Source organism: Olea europaea, chromosome 12, assembly GCF_002742605.1.
Source record: "Olea europaea var. sylvestris chromosome 12, O_europaea_v1, whole genome shotgun sequence".
In the NCBI taxonomy this organism is placed as follows: domain Eukaryota; kingdom Viridiplantae; phylum Streptophyta; class Magnoliopsida; order Lamiales; family Oleaceae; genus Olea; species Olea europaea.
In genome coordinates, this window is record NC_036248.1 from 5,716,803 (window position 1) to 5,729,329 (window position 12,527).

Here is a 12,527-nt window from a genome sequence, read left to right on the forward strand (position 1 = left end):
ATCTTAACTATATATAACTTGCCTCCCTCAATTTACATGTCAAAGGAAAGTTTGATGTTGAGTTTATTGATCCCGGGACTGAAACAGCCAGGTAATGACATAGATGTTTATTTTGCACCACTTGTAGACGACTTGATGACATTATGGAGTGATGGAGTTGATATGTATAATGTTGTTACTAAGTCTACATTCAACTTAAACACTATTTTTAAGTGGACAATACATTATTTTCCTGCATTTGGAAATATATCTGGGTGACCCGTCAAAAGCAAAATTGCATGCCCTTATTTATCGTGAGAATACATGTTCAATATGGTTGAAGCATTGTAAGAAGTTCGCATACATGGGACATAGAAAATTTCTCGCTTTTGATCATCCATTTCGCATAAAAAAGAGCTTATTTAATGGACATATTGAACATAGTAGTCTAGAATTCTTTTTTATTTCATAGGCCGATCTTTCTCCAACATGTTCATTTTTGAAGTCTCAATTGATGCAAGGCTCGTTCGACAGAAATTCTTCCAGTGGCATCAAGAAGCATCATACGGTTTTAAGTTTAAGTTCCAATTTTTTATATAAGTTCCGATTTTTGTAGTTTCCTAACTATATTTTGGTGGTACATGATTCGAGACTCTTATAAGTTTATTTTGGAAAAGAGAATGTGTTGAATATTTTACAAATGTAATGAGTATGTGTTTTTTAGTTTATTATTTGACTTGTTGGATCAAAGAACACGTTTGTCAGTTTATTATTTTGGTGGTTGTGTTTGATGTTTATAACCCACAAAGTGTGGATAGAGCAGTGGCCAGAATGCACTGGCTTCAGTGCAATATCTTTTGCAGCGTTTGGTCGAACGCTGCAAAAAGCTTATTATTGCAGCGTTTGGCCAAACGCTGCAATAGGAGGTCTTTTGCAGCATTTTCACCAAACGTTGCAATATGTCTCCTTTTTTGCAGCGTTTGGGCAAACGCTGCAAATGACCTTCTATTGCAGCGTCATTTGCAGCGTTTAGGTAAACGCTGCAAAATGAGGTATATCGCAGCGTTTTCCCAAGCGCTGCAATAGGCTTGTTTTTGCAGCGTTTTCCCAAACGATACAAAAAGAGGTCTTTTGCAGCGTTTTTTAAATGCTGTAAAAACTTTTGTCGCAACGGTAACACCGGGCTCCGCAACATACGTTAAAACACTGCAAATTACATTTTGCAGTGGTCAGTAGTGGTTCCACAGCAAAACATGCTTTTGATCACATATTTGAGCTCATTGGGCGTGGAGGGTCGTTATTGAGGGTGAAAATGGTATACTAATTTGGTGGAGGTGCCCATTTCTGTGGGAGGTGACGACGGGTGGCTGTGGCAGGCGACGGTGGGTAGTAGTATTGGCGACTTTAATGGTAGATTGTTTTGGTGGGATGGTTTTCGGGGGTTTGTAAAGGAGATAACCAATTTTTCCTTTTTATTTTTTGTTCTTTTATATTAAAATGGTAAAGTGGCCATTTTACCTTTATCTTATTTGGTTAAAATTATTAAATTTTTAATTTATGGAGTCACCTAATGGTTTCTAGAGTAAAACTGACGGAAATAGTCAATCTGAACTTGAGCCGTGAATTTTTAAAATATTTGATACCTACGATGGCACAAATGAAAGATTTGAATCAAGTCTGCTATTAAGTGAAATATTTGGTACCTTGGCTGCAATTTTCCTTGAAAATAATAATAATAATAATTAGTTTTGCTTTATGAACAATTAATATTAAGTTTTAGCAATAAAATCTTTCACGTACTCGAAAGGAGGATCCATTTTTTGCTCACTAAAACTTGAATGCACAATTATCGTTACAAATGTTTATATATCTCATTCATGCATGCAGCATCTTAATTCTGTAGATGCATACATACATACATATGCAGGATCGACCTAACTAAAGCTCGTTTGGTAGGGTATAATGTTGGACAGTATTAAACTCGACCAAACTTACATAATTTAACTGAGACAAATTAATTAGGAAGAGCCTCCCACCGATAAGAAATCTATAAATGGTACGCCATTTTTCTGCTGCTCGACTTCAATATCATCATCTTTCTTTGCGTGGTCTATCACTTCGCTTTTGTTCGATTCTGTGTTCACTTGTAGAAAATCATAGAACTCCACTGCCTGACTTTTATCTGCAATTTCAAATTAAATTCTGTGAATATTGATATTGTATTAATATCAGCTTCTAGGAAACAGTATAGTATGGTAACTGTGTGCTTGGATAAATTCTATAGATATCAGGGAACGAAGGGGAGGAAATAGTATAGATAATTGAATATTAAGAAAGAAGTAACTTTTGTATATTAATAAGTAAAACAACAATAATAACATATTCAAATATGTTTGGAAATTAAAAGTCACTTTACTTTTTTCTGGAATTTAGCTGAACATGCTCCAAGAGAAGGATACGAAGAATTAAAATATTTTATACATAATTTTTGGCTGACGGAAAAGAAATTCAGAAAGGAAAAACGAAAGAGAATTTAAAGGGGGGAAGGTCTTAGTGAGAACAATGGAACAATTCCCTCTCCCTTGCTTCGTGTTCAGCCTTTCTCATGTCAAATCTTGAGCTATTAAAAGTAAATTTTATTTTCAAAATGGTCACTAACGTGAACGTATTCATTTTTCTATCAATTCTAACACATACATAATTTTCATAGATCAGTAATAACAAGACTTGAAGTCAAGACTGCCTTAAACCTAATTTTCAGATGAAGTGGTTAACACTTACCACCCTCTCATCTACTCCGTTTTCCCTTGTACATGTCCAAATTAAACCAAATTTAAGCAATTTTCCTACTTCCAAAGATAAGGACCAGACCAAATCTTAGCTTTCGATGCAACATTACCTTGATCGTTCTTCATATGATGAAAAAGAATGTCTGGTGAATGGTGCTCCTGCCAAAATATAGGTTGCAGGTTACATGCTTGTGGGCTATCGAATATCTTGGAATATCTGTCTACAAATAGAGGATTGAAGCACAATTTCTTTTGGTGGTTTGAGGAGGGTTCTTCAACATCACAAGCAAATGTTCGCGAACTAGCTCTTTTTGCGTAAATTTTAGACCTTTCTCTGCATTTTCGTGCCATGATAACGTGCCAGTGATTCTTCACAGCATTATCAGTTCGTCCTGGAAAATGCCTGGCAATTATAGCCCATCGGTTCCCATGAATCCGGTGACAAGCAAGAAGCCGTTCTTCTTCCTCTTCGGTGAATGGATTCTGGTTTATTCTTGGATCCAACTGATTGAACCATCTCAACCTGCAACTTTTCCCTGATCAATAAAATTATTGAAACAATTAATATAATTGGTTACATGTAGCGGTAAAAATATATAGTCAATTTCTATCCTCATGTAATTTATAAGTGTACGTCCAACACTAGTAATTAATTTCCAAAACATAAAATTATTATATCAAACCCAAAAAACTAAGAAGTGATATATGTTACTCCTGTGATCTTCCTCTGACTTTCAATATTTGAGTAGCAATATGAGACTCAGAAGTAGTCGTTAAGATTGGAGCACTTGAACCTCAACTGTGAAAAATAATATCTTCGCTTGAGAAACATGATGTGCGGAATCGATCAGGAGGCGATTATGATTTCAAATGATTTTCCTTTTCATAAACATATCAAGCCCTAATTAAGAACTGCTACAGAAGCTTTTCTCCTCCCTTCTCTCTTGGAATACTATTGTTACATTATTTCATTTTTGAGTTTGAATGTGCTGGGGGTCGGGGGAGGGGTGGTGGTTGCCATGGACACATGTACAGTACTTGTAATTCACCTGATCTTCCATGTAGCTTTTCAGCTATGGCATTCCAGTTATGAGGTCCATATCGTCCAACTAATTCCCGGAGCTTCTCATCCTCAGCAGGCCTCCAATGGCCTCTACTGCACATGATCTATGAAAACGAGAAAACGCAACAAGAGACAACAGGAATAAACAGGTGGTGGATATAAGAAAGCCTATTGAGCTCCAAAATCTGTCTTATTAATCTATCTATCCTCCTAGCAATTTCTTCCTCAATTTCTGGCAAGCGATCAAAATTTCCATTACAGATGTCAAAAAAAATACACAGAACAGAAATTAGGAAGAAAGTAAAAAGATATGGTCTGAATTAAAGATTTACGTTGGAGGAAATTAGAGAATTGGACAAGGAGAGAGTTAATATATAAGGGAGATGACAAGATTTTTTCCGTTAGAGAGTGTAAGAATTTGGACAGACCACCATTAGTGATTGAGGCAACTTCTAGGCTAACCACCACTTGCTCAGATAGATAGATAGATAGATAGATAGAGAGAGAGAAGAAGAAGAAAAAAGGTTGCTTGGTAGGGTAAATGTCGTTCTCCTTTCAACATCGTTCCAAATTCTAACCTACAATACCCACCTATCTAGCTAATATATATATATATATATATATATATATATATATTTTTTTTTTTTTTTTCCTTCTGACATGTAACTAAAAATTAAATAATTGTTGGGGATATGATGAACTAGTTAATTGACTCATAAACTGTTGGAACCAATGTTTGTAAGAATCGAATCAGATGGATCTCGAAAAATTGAGAACTGGGCAAAAATAAAAAATTTAAAGCCTGATATAAAACTCTTAAGACACTAAATAAACTTGTTTTACTAGTTTTCCAAGTTTCATTTTAAAAAATGAACCTTTTTTTTTTTTTTTACGAGGGCTTCAACCTGGAATATTTATCTTTTCGGGACAGTATTTGTCGCGGTGGTTAAAATATTGGTTTAAACTTGTATTTAACTAATTAACCTAAATAAAATCTAATGCCAAACTAAAATCTGTCTTATGTTTCTTGTTTCCCATAAATTGGAAATAATTAATGTAATGATAACGTTATATCATCGGACAGAGAAGTTTGGTAATGTTATTAGACCTTGTAAAGACGTATGTACATATGGTAGTAGGTCTTGATCCCCTTTCCATGACCTAAATAAATAATAATTGGCTTACATTCTCAATATTGCACGTGGAAACAATATTGGTCTTCATTTGTGCATGATATGCATATTCATATATATATATATATATATATGAAAACTACACAATTTATGAAAAAGGCTCCACTTGGGGAGATGAATAAAAGCTTTTTCTTATTTTAAGTGGTGATTGAGATATGAATTCTACTTTTGATTTGTAGAGATAGGCTCTAAAAATGGGCGAGTTAAGTTATTAGATGAATATCAATAAAAATCACAACAATTTCCATACGAAGAACAAGCTTGGGAATTTAGGTTTTTTATAACAACATGAAACCTTAAATTAAAGTTTCGTCTTCTTTAATAAGAGAATATGAAGAAAACAAACTCTTGGTTTAAGTAATGCATATACTAGGTACCCAAATTAAGGAATTTTTTTCTACTAATAATTATATATATGGGAAATAAGACTTGTTTTGACCGTTGGCCTACCATTCTTTTGTTAAAAAAACTTAAAATAGAAACTCCATATCTCACCCACCATTTGTACAAAGGAAACTTGTAACTAAGCCGCTTTCTTCAACTAACAAATCCATGCGACTCTTCCATATATATCCTCTATGTACTATTAGATACGTATCTATATCACTACAAAAAGGCAAGATATTGACTTAGTCTACGTATTGTTGTTATGTACATGGAAGAGGGCTTGACTGTTCACCAGTTTTACCTACTTTGAATCTGAATCATCAGCAAATGTTTTTGTTGCCCTATTGATCCTATAATTAAGTTAATGAATTCTTAAATCATATACCTGTGCATAAATCTAATCTGTTTTGACTCATTAATCTGCACCTCAATATGGAAATAGGATTTCTGAGACAGCAAGTAACTCAACTTCTCAACTGTAAATTAAACTACTGAAAGCTAACGGCCGAACCATTTGAAGAAAATACTGGTTTTCTTCTCTTTTATGTATAGGATCAATTCAAGTGATCACCTACCTGACCTAAGTATACATTTACTGCTAAAAATATACTAACTGGATATGTATCTGCCATGTTTTCTACCACTTAATCACCTCATTACACTATAAGAAACAACGAAATATTTAAACCTTGTCTCCAATAAATTATTGTCGAATACAAGACCATTTTTTGGTCGCTTCCTATGGAGATTGGTTTTCAACACGTCACCCAATTTTAAGCAAAGTTGCTTATAGGTCACTTAACTTCAATTTAGTATTCAGGTCACCCTTCTTTGATTTGCTTACAACTATGGTCAATCTATCCACTGCGTCAGTTTAACCAATGTAATATGCTGCCGTAGGCCCGTAGACATTAAAATTAATGGATAATTGATATGTAAAACCTGCTTTTAGACCATACATTATTTATTTTTTTATTTTAAATCTCTTTTAAATTGAGTAATTTGTATTAGTTAAATTGACAAGACAATGGACCGAATGACCAGATTTTCCAAGCAAATTGAAGTTAAATGATTTTGATGCACCGGATTGAAGAAGAGTGACATGTATACAACTTCGATTAAAATTGGGTGAGCATGGTGCATTTAACACAAATAGAAAGAATGAAATTAGTATGCTGTTTTAATTAATGTGCTTTGAGTATAACTTACTTTTGATGAGCTTGTGGGCATTAGGTAGAAGACAGGGATGTAAATGTCCTTATTTCCATGGATACATTCCTCAATTAGGAACAATTTTATTTTAACCATATTGGTGGAAACCTTCGCACTGCCTTCTTATATATTATGTTGTTCACATATTTTTATACAAGTTCCAATTGAGAACAATATATTTATTTATTTCAGTATCATAAAAAAAGACTTCTCACAGGTTGAGTAATTATACTCTAGCAATAATAGGACAACTAATGCACTTATAAATTCTACATAGATAAGATATGAGAATGGTCTGCGGTTAAGTTAAATTTTTGAGACTAAACACAAATCTCTATGAATTATATCAGAGTCGTGCCTCGACTTAGTCATGTAGATGCGTAAGATGAATATTCATAGACCATGGAAAATCTGAACGAAGGTGTAGGTCCTAATTAGTTTTTGATCGCCCAAAAATCTATGGTTGATCTCAAAGTAGTTGCATCATATGGCACTTGAGTCTTCATGGAACCTAATATGAGGCAGGATAAATTATTGCTTGAGGGGATCAAAATGGGTGCTTTAATTGGGGTTGGATTGATGGGAAAGATCGAGTAAAAAGTTCCACATCAACTAGATAGGTGGATTATTTTGAGTTTAGGAGAATTCCGACTACTATAATAGGGTAACGTTTTAGAATGAAATCTTATATTTCTATTTGAAAGGTACTTGTACGATGAGAAAACTCACTAAATCTCTGCATTTGAAGCAAACTAGAAAAGGGACCGCATAAATAGATATGTTTAACTTTCAAAATACTAATCATTTATCATCATTTATGCATAAGAGTTAATGAGTTGAAGAAATGCACTTAAAAACCATAGCTTTCGGCTCAAGTGTTGAATACCACAACAATCTCACTAGTCCATGATGATTATTACAATTTATCCTCCCAAAATAGACTGATGGAGCAATATTAATATTTACCCTAATCACCCGACATTAAGGAAGAAATATAAGGATTAATTCTTCGATGCCACTCGAGAACTAAGTCCACTAACAAGAAGAAACTTTCGTTTTTCCAATAAAAAAGCTACACACGCAAATATATGTACATACATAGACGCGCGCGTGCACACACGTTCACTAGAGTTTGATATGTCTAGTTTCAAGTCACTTTATATGCTACAAAGTTAGAATGTGATGCAATGTGTAATGAATTTTGATTTGAACTTGAATTAGCAGTCAAGTGCGAAATTATGATGCTTAACAGAAAATAGGATACTAGAACTAAACCAGTGTGGCTGCAGTCTAAGAACAATGAGAATAATAAAGAAATTAAAGAACACATTTGAAATTAATGTTAGACATTATCATCAAGCTCAATCTTATCAGTTTTATTATTTTATTTTGAATTGCGTCCAGACCTTTGCTTCATTAAACAGTGTAAAATTATTTTGATCTACTGATAACATTAAGCTAACTAAAAAATGAACAGAAAAGCTTATTGGGCATCACAACTCACAAGCTTTAGGCCTGGTTCACACAATCGATATAGTTTCTCACTTATCACTTATAATCACTTGCTATCAGTGGCGAGGCTTACCAGCAAGACATATTCAAGCTGCATGGAGATATAGGAAGAAGCGATTAAGTCGTCCAGAAACCTCCAGCTCAAAATCTAAACATCGATATGGACCCTGACATTTATTTAGATATAGCACATAAGCTAATAGTTCTATAAAAAATCTAGGAAGTATTATGGCTTGAATAGTTATTATAAATATCTCCTGTACCAGTAGTACTATATATGTTAAAGCAGTGGTCTTAAAAGATCAGAACAAAGTCCAGGAGAACGGTGAAACAAACATGTACTGATGGAGAGATGATAATGGCTCTAGGCAGGTTTTCGTGACTGATGGAACATGTAGAAATAATAGTACCTAGTGTTGGAAATTTATTGTTCAAAATCAAAAGAAAAAAAAGGGGACTTAACCACGCGACCGCATGGATTAAGCCCATGCGGTCGCATGAGGCCCTCCCGAGCATGGGAAGGTGGCGATGCTATAACCATGCGACCGCATGGCTATAGCCCATGCGGTCGCATGGTTATCAAAACTAACTACTAGGTTAGTTTTTTGACCATTTTTTATTTGAAATTTGTGGCTTTCATTCTTGTTTTGCACCATTTCATGAAAAATTTACCAAAGCCTATAAATAGGTGATCCAAGGTCAAGAAACATAATTGAGTTCCATTAAAATTTATCCTCAAATATACTTCCAACATTGAGAAAATTTATCACATAATCCTTCCATTTTCACTTGTTCATTGTGAAGAAACGCATTTACTTTTTGGTGTTCTTCTTGTCAAAACTTGTTTAATTCTACGAACTATTTGCCGAAAATCCTTAAAAAATATTGGAAATGAGACAAATAACGTTTGAGGGCAGCGAGATTAATTTCGTGTTCAAGCCTCCATTGATGTACTTTAATAATTTTCTTCTCCATTGCCAATTTCATGTTCAAGCCTCCATTGATATACTTTTATAATTTTCTTCTCCATTGCCATTATTTTTTCAACATTCTCAAAAGTTACTTGTTACTATTATTGCAATGGAGGCGGAATCTACAATTGCTACTATCAAAAAGATGAATCAAGACCTAGTAAGCTTGGAAAGATTTGATGGTGCAAATTTCACAAGATAGCAAGACAAATTTAAATTTTTGTTAACGGTCTTGAAAATTTTCTACATGCTTAATCCAAAACTGGAGCCCATTCCCAATGCAACTAATAAGGATACAGAAGAAATTCACATAGAAAGGAAGAAATGAGAAGAGGACGAATTGATATGTCGAGGCCATATCCTAAATGCATTATCCAATCGCCTCTATGATCTCTACACCAACACTACATCGGCAAAAAAAAATTTTTACGCGCTAGAAAGCAAATACAAAGCCGAGAAGGAAGGTACCCAAAAGATCTTAATATCTAAGTATTTTGATTTCAAATTTTTGAATAATATACCTTTATTGCCTCAAGTGCATGAGTTACAAATAATTGTAAATAAACTGAAAGCAGTGAAAATTGAACTTCCCGAAACTTTTCAAGTGGGAGCAATTATTGCTAAACTTTCTGGTTCTTGAAAATGATATAGGAAGAAGATTTTTCACAATTTCAAAGATTTTTCTTTGGAAGATACACAAAAACATCTTCGCATTAAGGAAGAATCAAGGCAAGAGATAAGATTGAAAATTCTTATGATGGCTCTTCAAAAGCCAATGCCATGGACAATGTGGACAACTCCAACAAATTTAAAAAGAAAGAAAAATTTCTTGGTCCTAAAAAGGATCAATGAAAGTTCAAAAACAAAGTCAAAGGATCTTGCTATATTTGTAGAAAATCGGGACACTATACCAAGGATTGTAGACATAAAAAACAACAAAAGAAGGAAGGACAAGTGAACTCCATTGATTAGATTATCGTCAAGGTGAGCGAAATCAATGCAATCCAAGGCAAAGTTCCGAGCTGGTGGTACGATATATGCGCTAGAATCCATGTATGTTATGATAAGTTTCTTTTCAAAACTTATTATGACCTTGAAGACAAACAAGAAATACAAATGGAAAATGAAGGAAGATCAAAAGTGATTGGCAAAGGAAATGTAAAACTCATTTTCTCTTCGGGAAAAAAATCACTCTGACAAATGTCTTGTATGTACCGAAAATAAATAGAAACTTAGCAAGTGGTGTACTCTTGGGAAAACCTGGAATTAAATCTGTTTTTGAATTTGGAAAACTTGTATCAACCCATAATGAGCACTTTGTTGGAAAGGGCTATTCTACCGAAGGAATGATCAAACTATGTACTATTGAGGATAACTAAAATAAAGTTAAATCTTTTGCGTATGTTACCGATTCATTTAATTTATGGCATGGTAGATTAGTACATATAGGAGTTAATACTATGAAAAGAATGATTAAATATGGATTAATACAATGTGATATTGACAACCTTGAAAAGTGTGAAACATGTGTTAAATAAAAAATTATTAAGAAGCCATTTCATAGCGTAGTAAGAACAACAAGATTACTTGAACTTGTTCATTCCGACATATGTGAATTGAATGAAATGTTAACTAGAGGTGGTAATAGATATTTTATTACTTTTATTGGTGATTGTTTTAGATATACCTATGTGTACTTATTAAAACATAAAGATGAAGCCTTTAGTGCCTTTAAGACTTATAAGTTTGAAGTTGAAAATCAATTAGGAATAAAATTAAAGACTTTAAGAAGTGATAGAGGTGGGGAATATTTTTCTAATGAATTTAATATGTTTTGTGAACAAAATAGAATAATACATCAAGCTTCCGCACCTAAAACACCGGAACAAAATGGATTAGCAGAAAGAAAGAATAGAACTCTTTTGGAAATGATAAATACAATGTTATTAAATTCTGAATTACCTTTTAACCTATAGGGTGAAGCCCTACTTAGTGCTTGCCATATAACAAATAGGATCCCTATGAAAAGGAATAAAATTTCTCCATACTAAATTTGGAAAAATAGAAAATCAAATATTAGTTATTTTAAAGTATGGGGGTGCCTTGCTTATTGTAAGAAAATGGATCCTAAGATAATCAAGTTAGGTCCTAGCGGTATCAAATATGCTTTTGTAGGATATGCTCTCAATAGCAAAGCCTATAGATTATTAAATCTAGAAACGAATGTCATAATAGAATCAAGAGGTGTGGAATTCTTCGAGAATGTAATGGTAGCTAGGAAATCTGAAAACAATAAAAAGGATATTTCAATCTTTGAAAGCTCACCAGAAGAAACATCTATAAAAGATGTTGAAATTAAACTTCGAAGAAGTAAAAGAACTAGAAAAGAAAAGAACTTAGGATCAGATGAAATAGATCCCCAACTTATTTCTTTTTACTTAATAGAAGGAGATAGAAAAGATGTAAGAACAATTCCCTTTATCCTTCAAGTGGAAAGTGATCCTAAGATTTATAAGGAAGCGGTGCAATCTAGAGATTGCATGTTCTGGAAAGAAACTATAAACAGTGAAATGAATTCTATTATTTCAAATGACACTTGGGAAATAGTTGACTTGCCAGCAGGATCTAAGGCTATTGGTTGCAAGTGGGTGTTTAGGAAGAAATACAATTTCGATGGATCTCTTAATACCTACAAGGCTAGATTAGTGGTTAAACGTTATCTTCGAAGAGAAGGAATTTATTACTTTGACACATATGCACCCGTAGCTAGGATAACCTCGATTAGGATCTTATTTGCATTAGCATCCATTTATGATTTACATGTTCATCAAATGGACGTCAAGACGGCGTTACTAAATGGAGGTCTTGAAGAAGAGGTTTATATGGAACAACTAGAAGGGTTCGTTCAATCGGAAAATGAACATAAAGTGTGCAAATTAATTAAATCCTTATATGGACAAAAGCAAGCTCCCAAAAAGTGGCATGAGAAATTTGACTCTAAAATAATGTCAAATAGATTTAATCATAATTCGGTAAATAAATGTCTCTACATGAAAGTGAATGAAAATATATTCACGTTGGTATGTCTATATGTTGATGATATGCTAATCATCAACAATAATATAGACGGGATCAAAGAAACAAAATTATTTATATACTTTACTTTCAAAATGATGGATCTTGGAGAAGTTGATACTATCTGAAAGGAGGTGATTCAACACCCTTCTGTTTACCCGGTAATGTTTGGCGTTTCCACCACTTCGTCAAGTGTGCAAGACCTGAAAAATGAAGGCGGGGCTTTCTCCCCCATTTTACCTCCGGCGTGAGAATTAGTTTTCAGATTTAGAAAGAATATATTTGAAAATCAGATGGCTAAAAACGAGAATGGGAGCTCAAAAAAAATCATCCCATACCTGTGTCT

At 33.7% G+C, this 12,527-nt stretch overlaps 1 protein-coding gene across 1 annotated transcript; it reads right to left on the bottom strand.

The window, feature by feature from the left end:
- Positions 1-1,791: 1,791 nt before the first annotated feature.
- On the bottom strand, positions 1,792-4,378 carry LOC111405342 (transcription factor MYB52-like). The gene is made up of 3 exons (XM_023034169.1): positions 3,818-4,378; positions 2,879-3,304; positions 1,792-2,161 (listed from the first exon to the last, which is right to left on the bottom strand). The coding sequence occupies exons 1-3, from the start codon at positions 3,930-3,932 to the stop codon at positions 1,998-2,000; spliced, it is 705 nt and encodes a 234-aa protein (XP_022889937.1). The 5' UTR covers positions 3,933-4,378; the 3' UTR covers positions 1,792-1,997.
- Between the last annotated feature and the right edge of the window lie 8,149 nt (positions 4,379-12,527).

Bases quoted from the DNA above. Each gene is read 5' to 3' on its own strand.
- LOC111405342 (XM_023034169.1), bottom strand. From the start codon at position 3,932: ATGTGCAGTAGAGGCCATTGGAGGCCTGCTGAGGATGAGAAGCTCCGG. The intron at 3,305-3,817 runs GTGAATTACAAG...TTTATTGATCAG, and splicing joins AAAGCTACATGGAAGATCAG to GGAAAAGTTGCAGGTTGAGA. The intron at 2,162-2,878 runs GTAATGTTGCAT...TTGAAATTGCAG, and splicing joins TCATATGAAGAACGATCAAG to ATAAAAGTCAGGCAGTGGAG.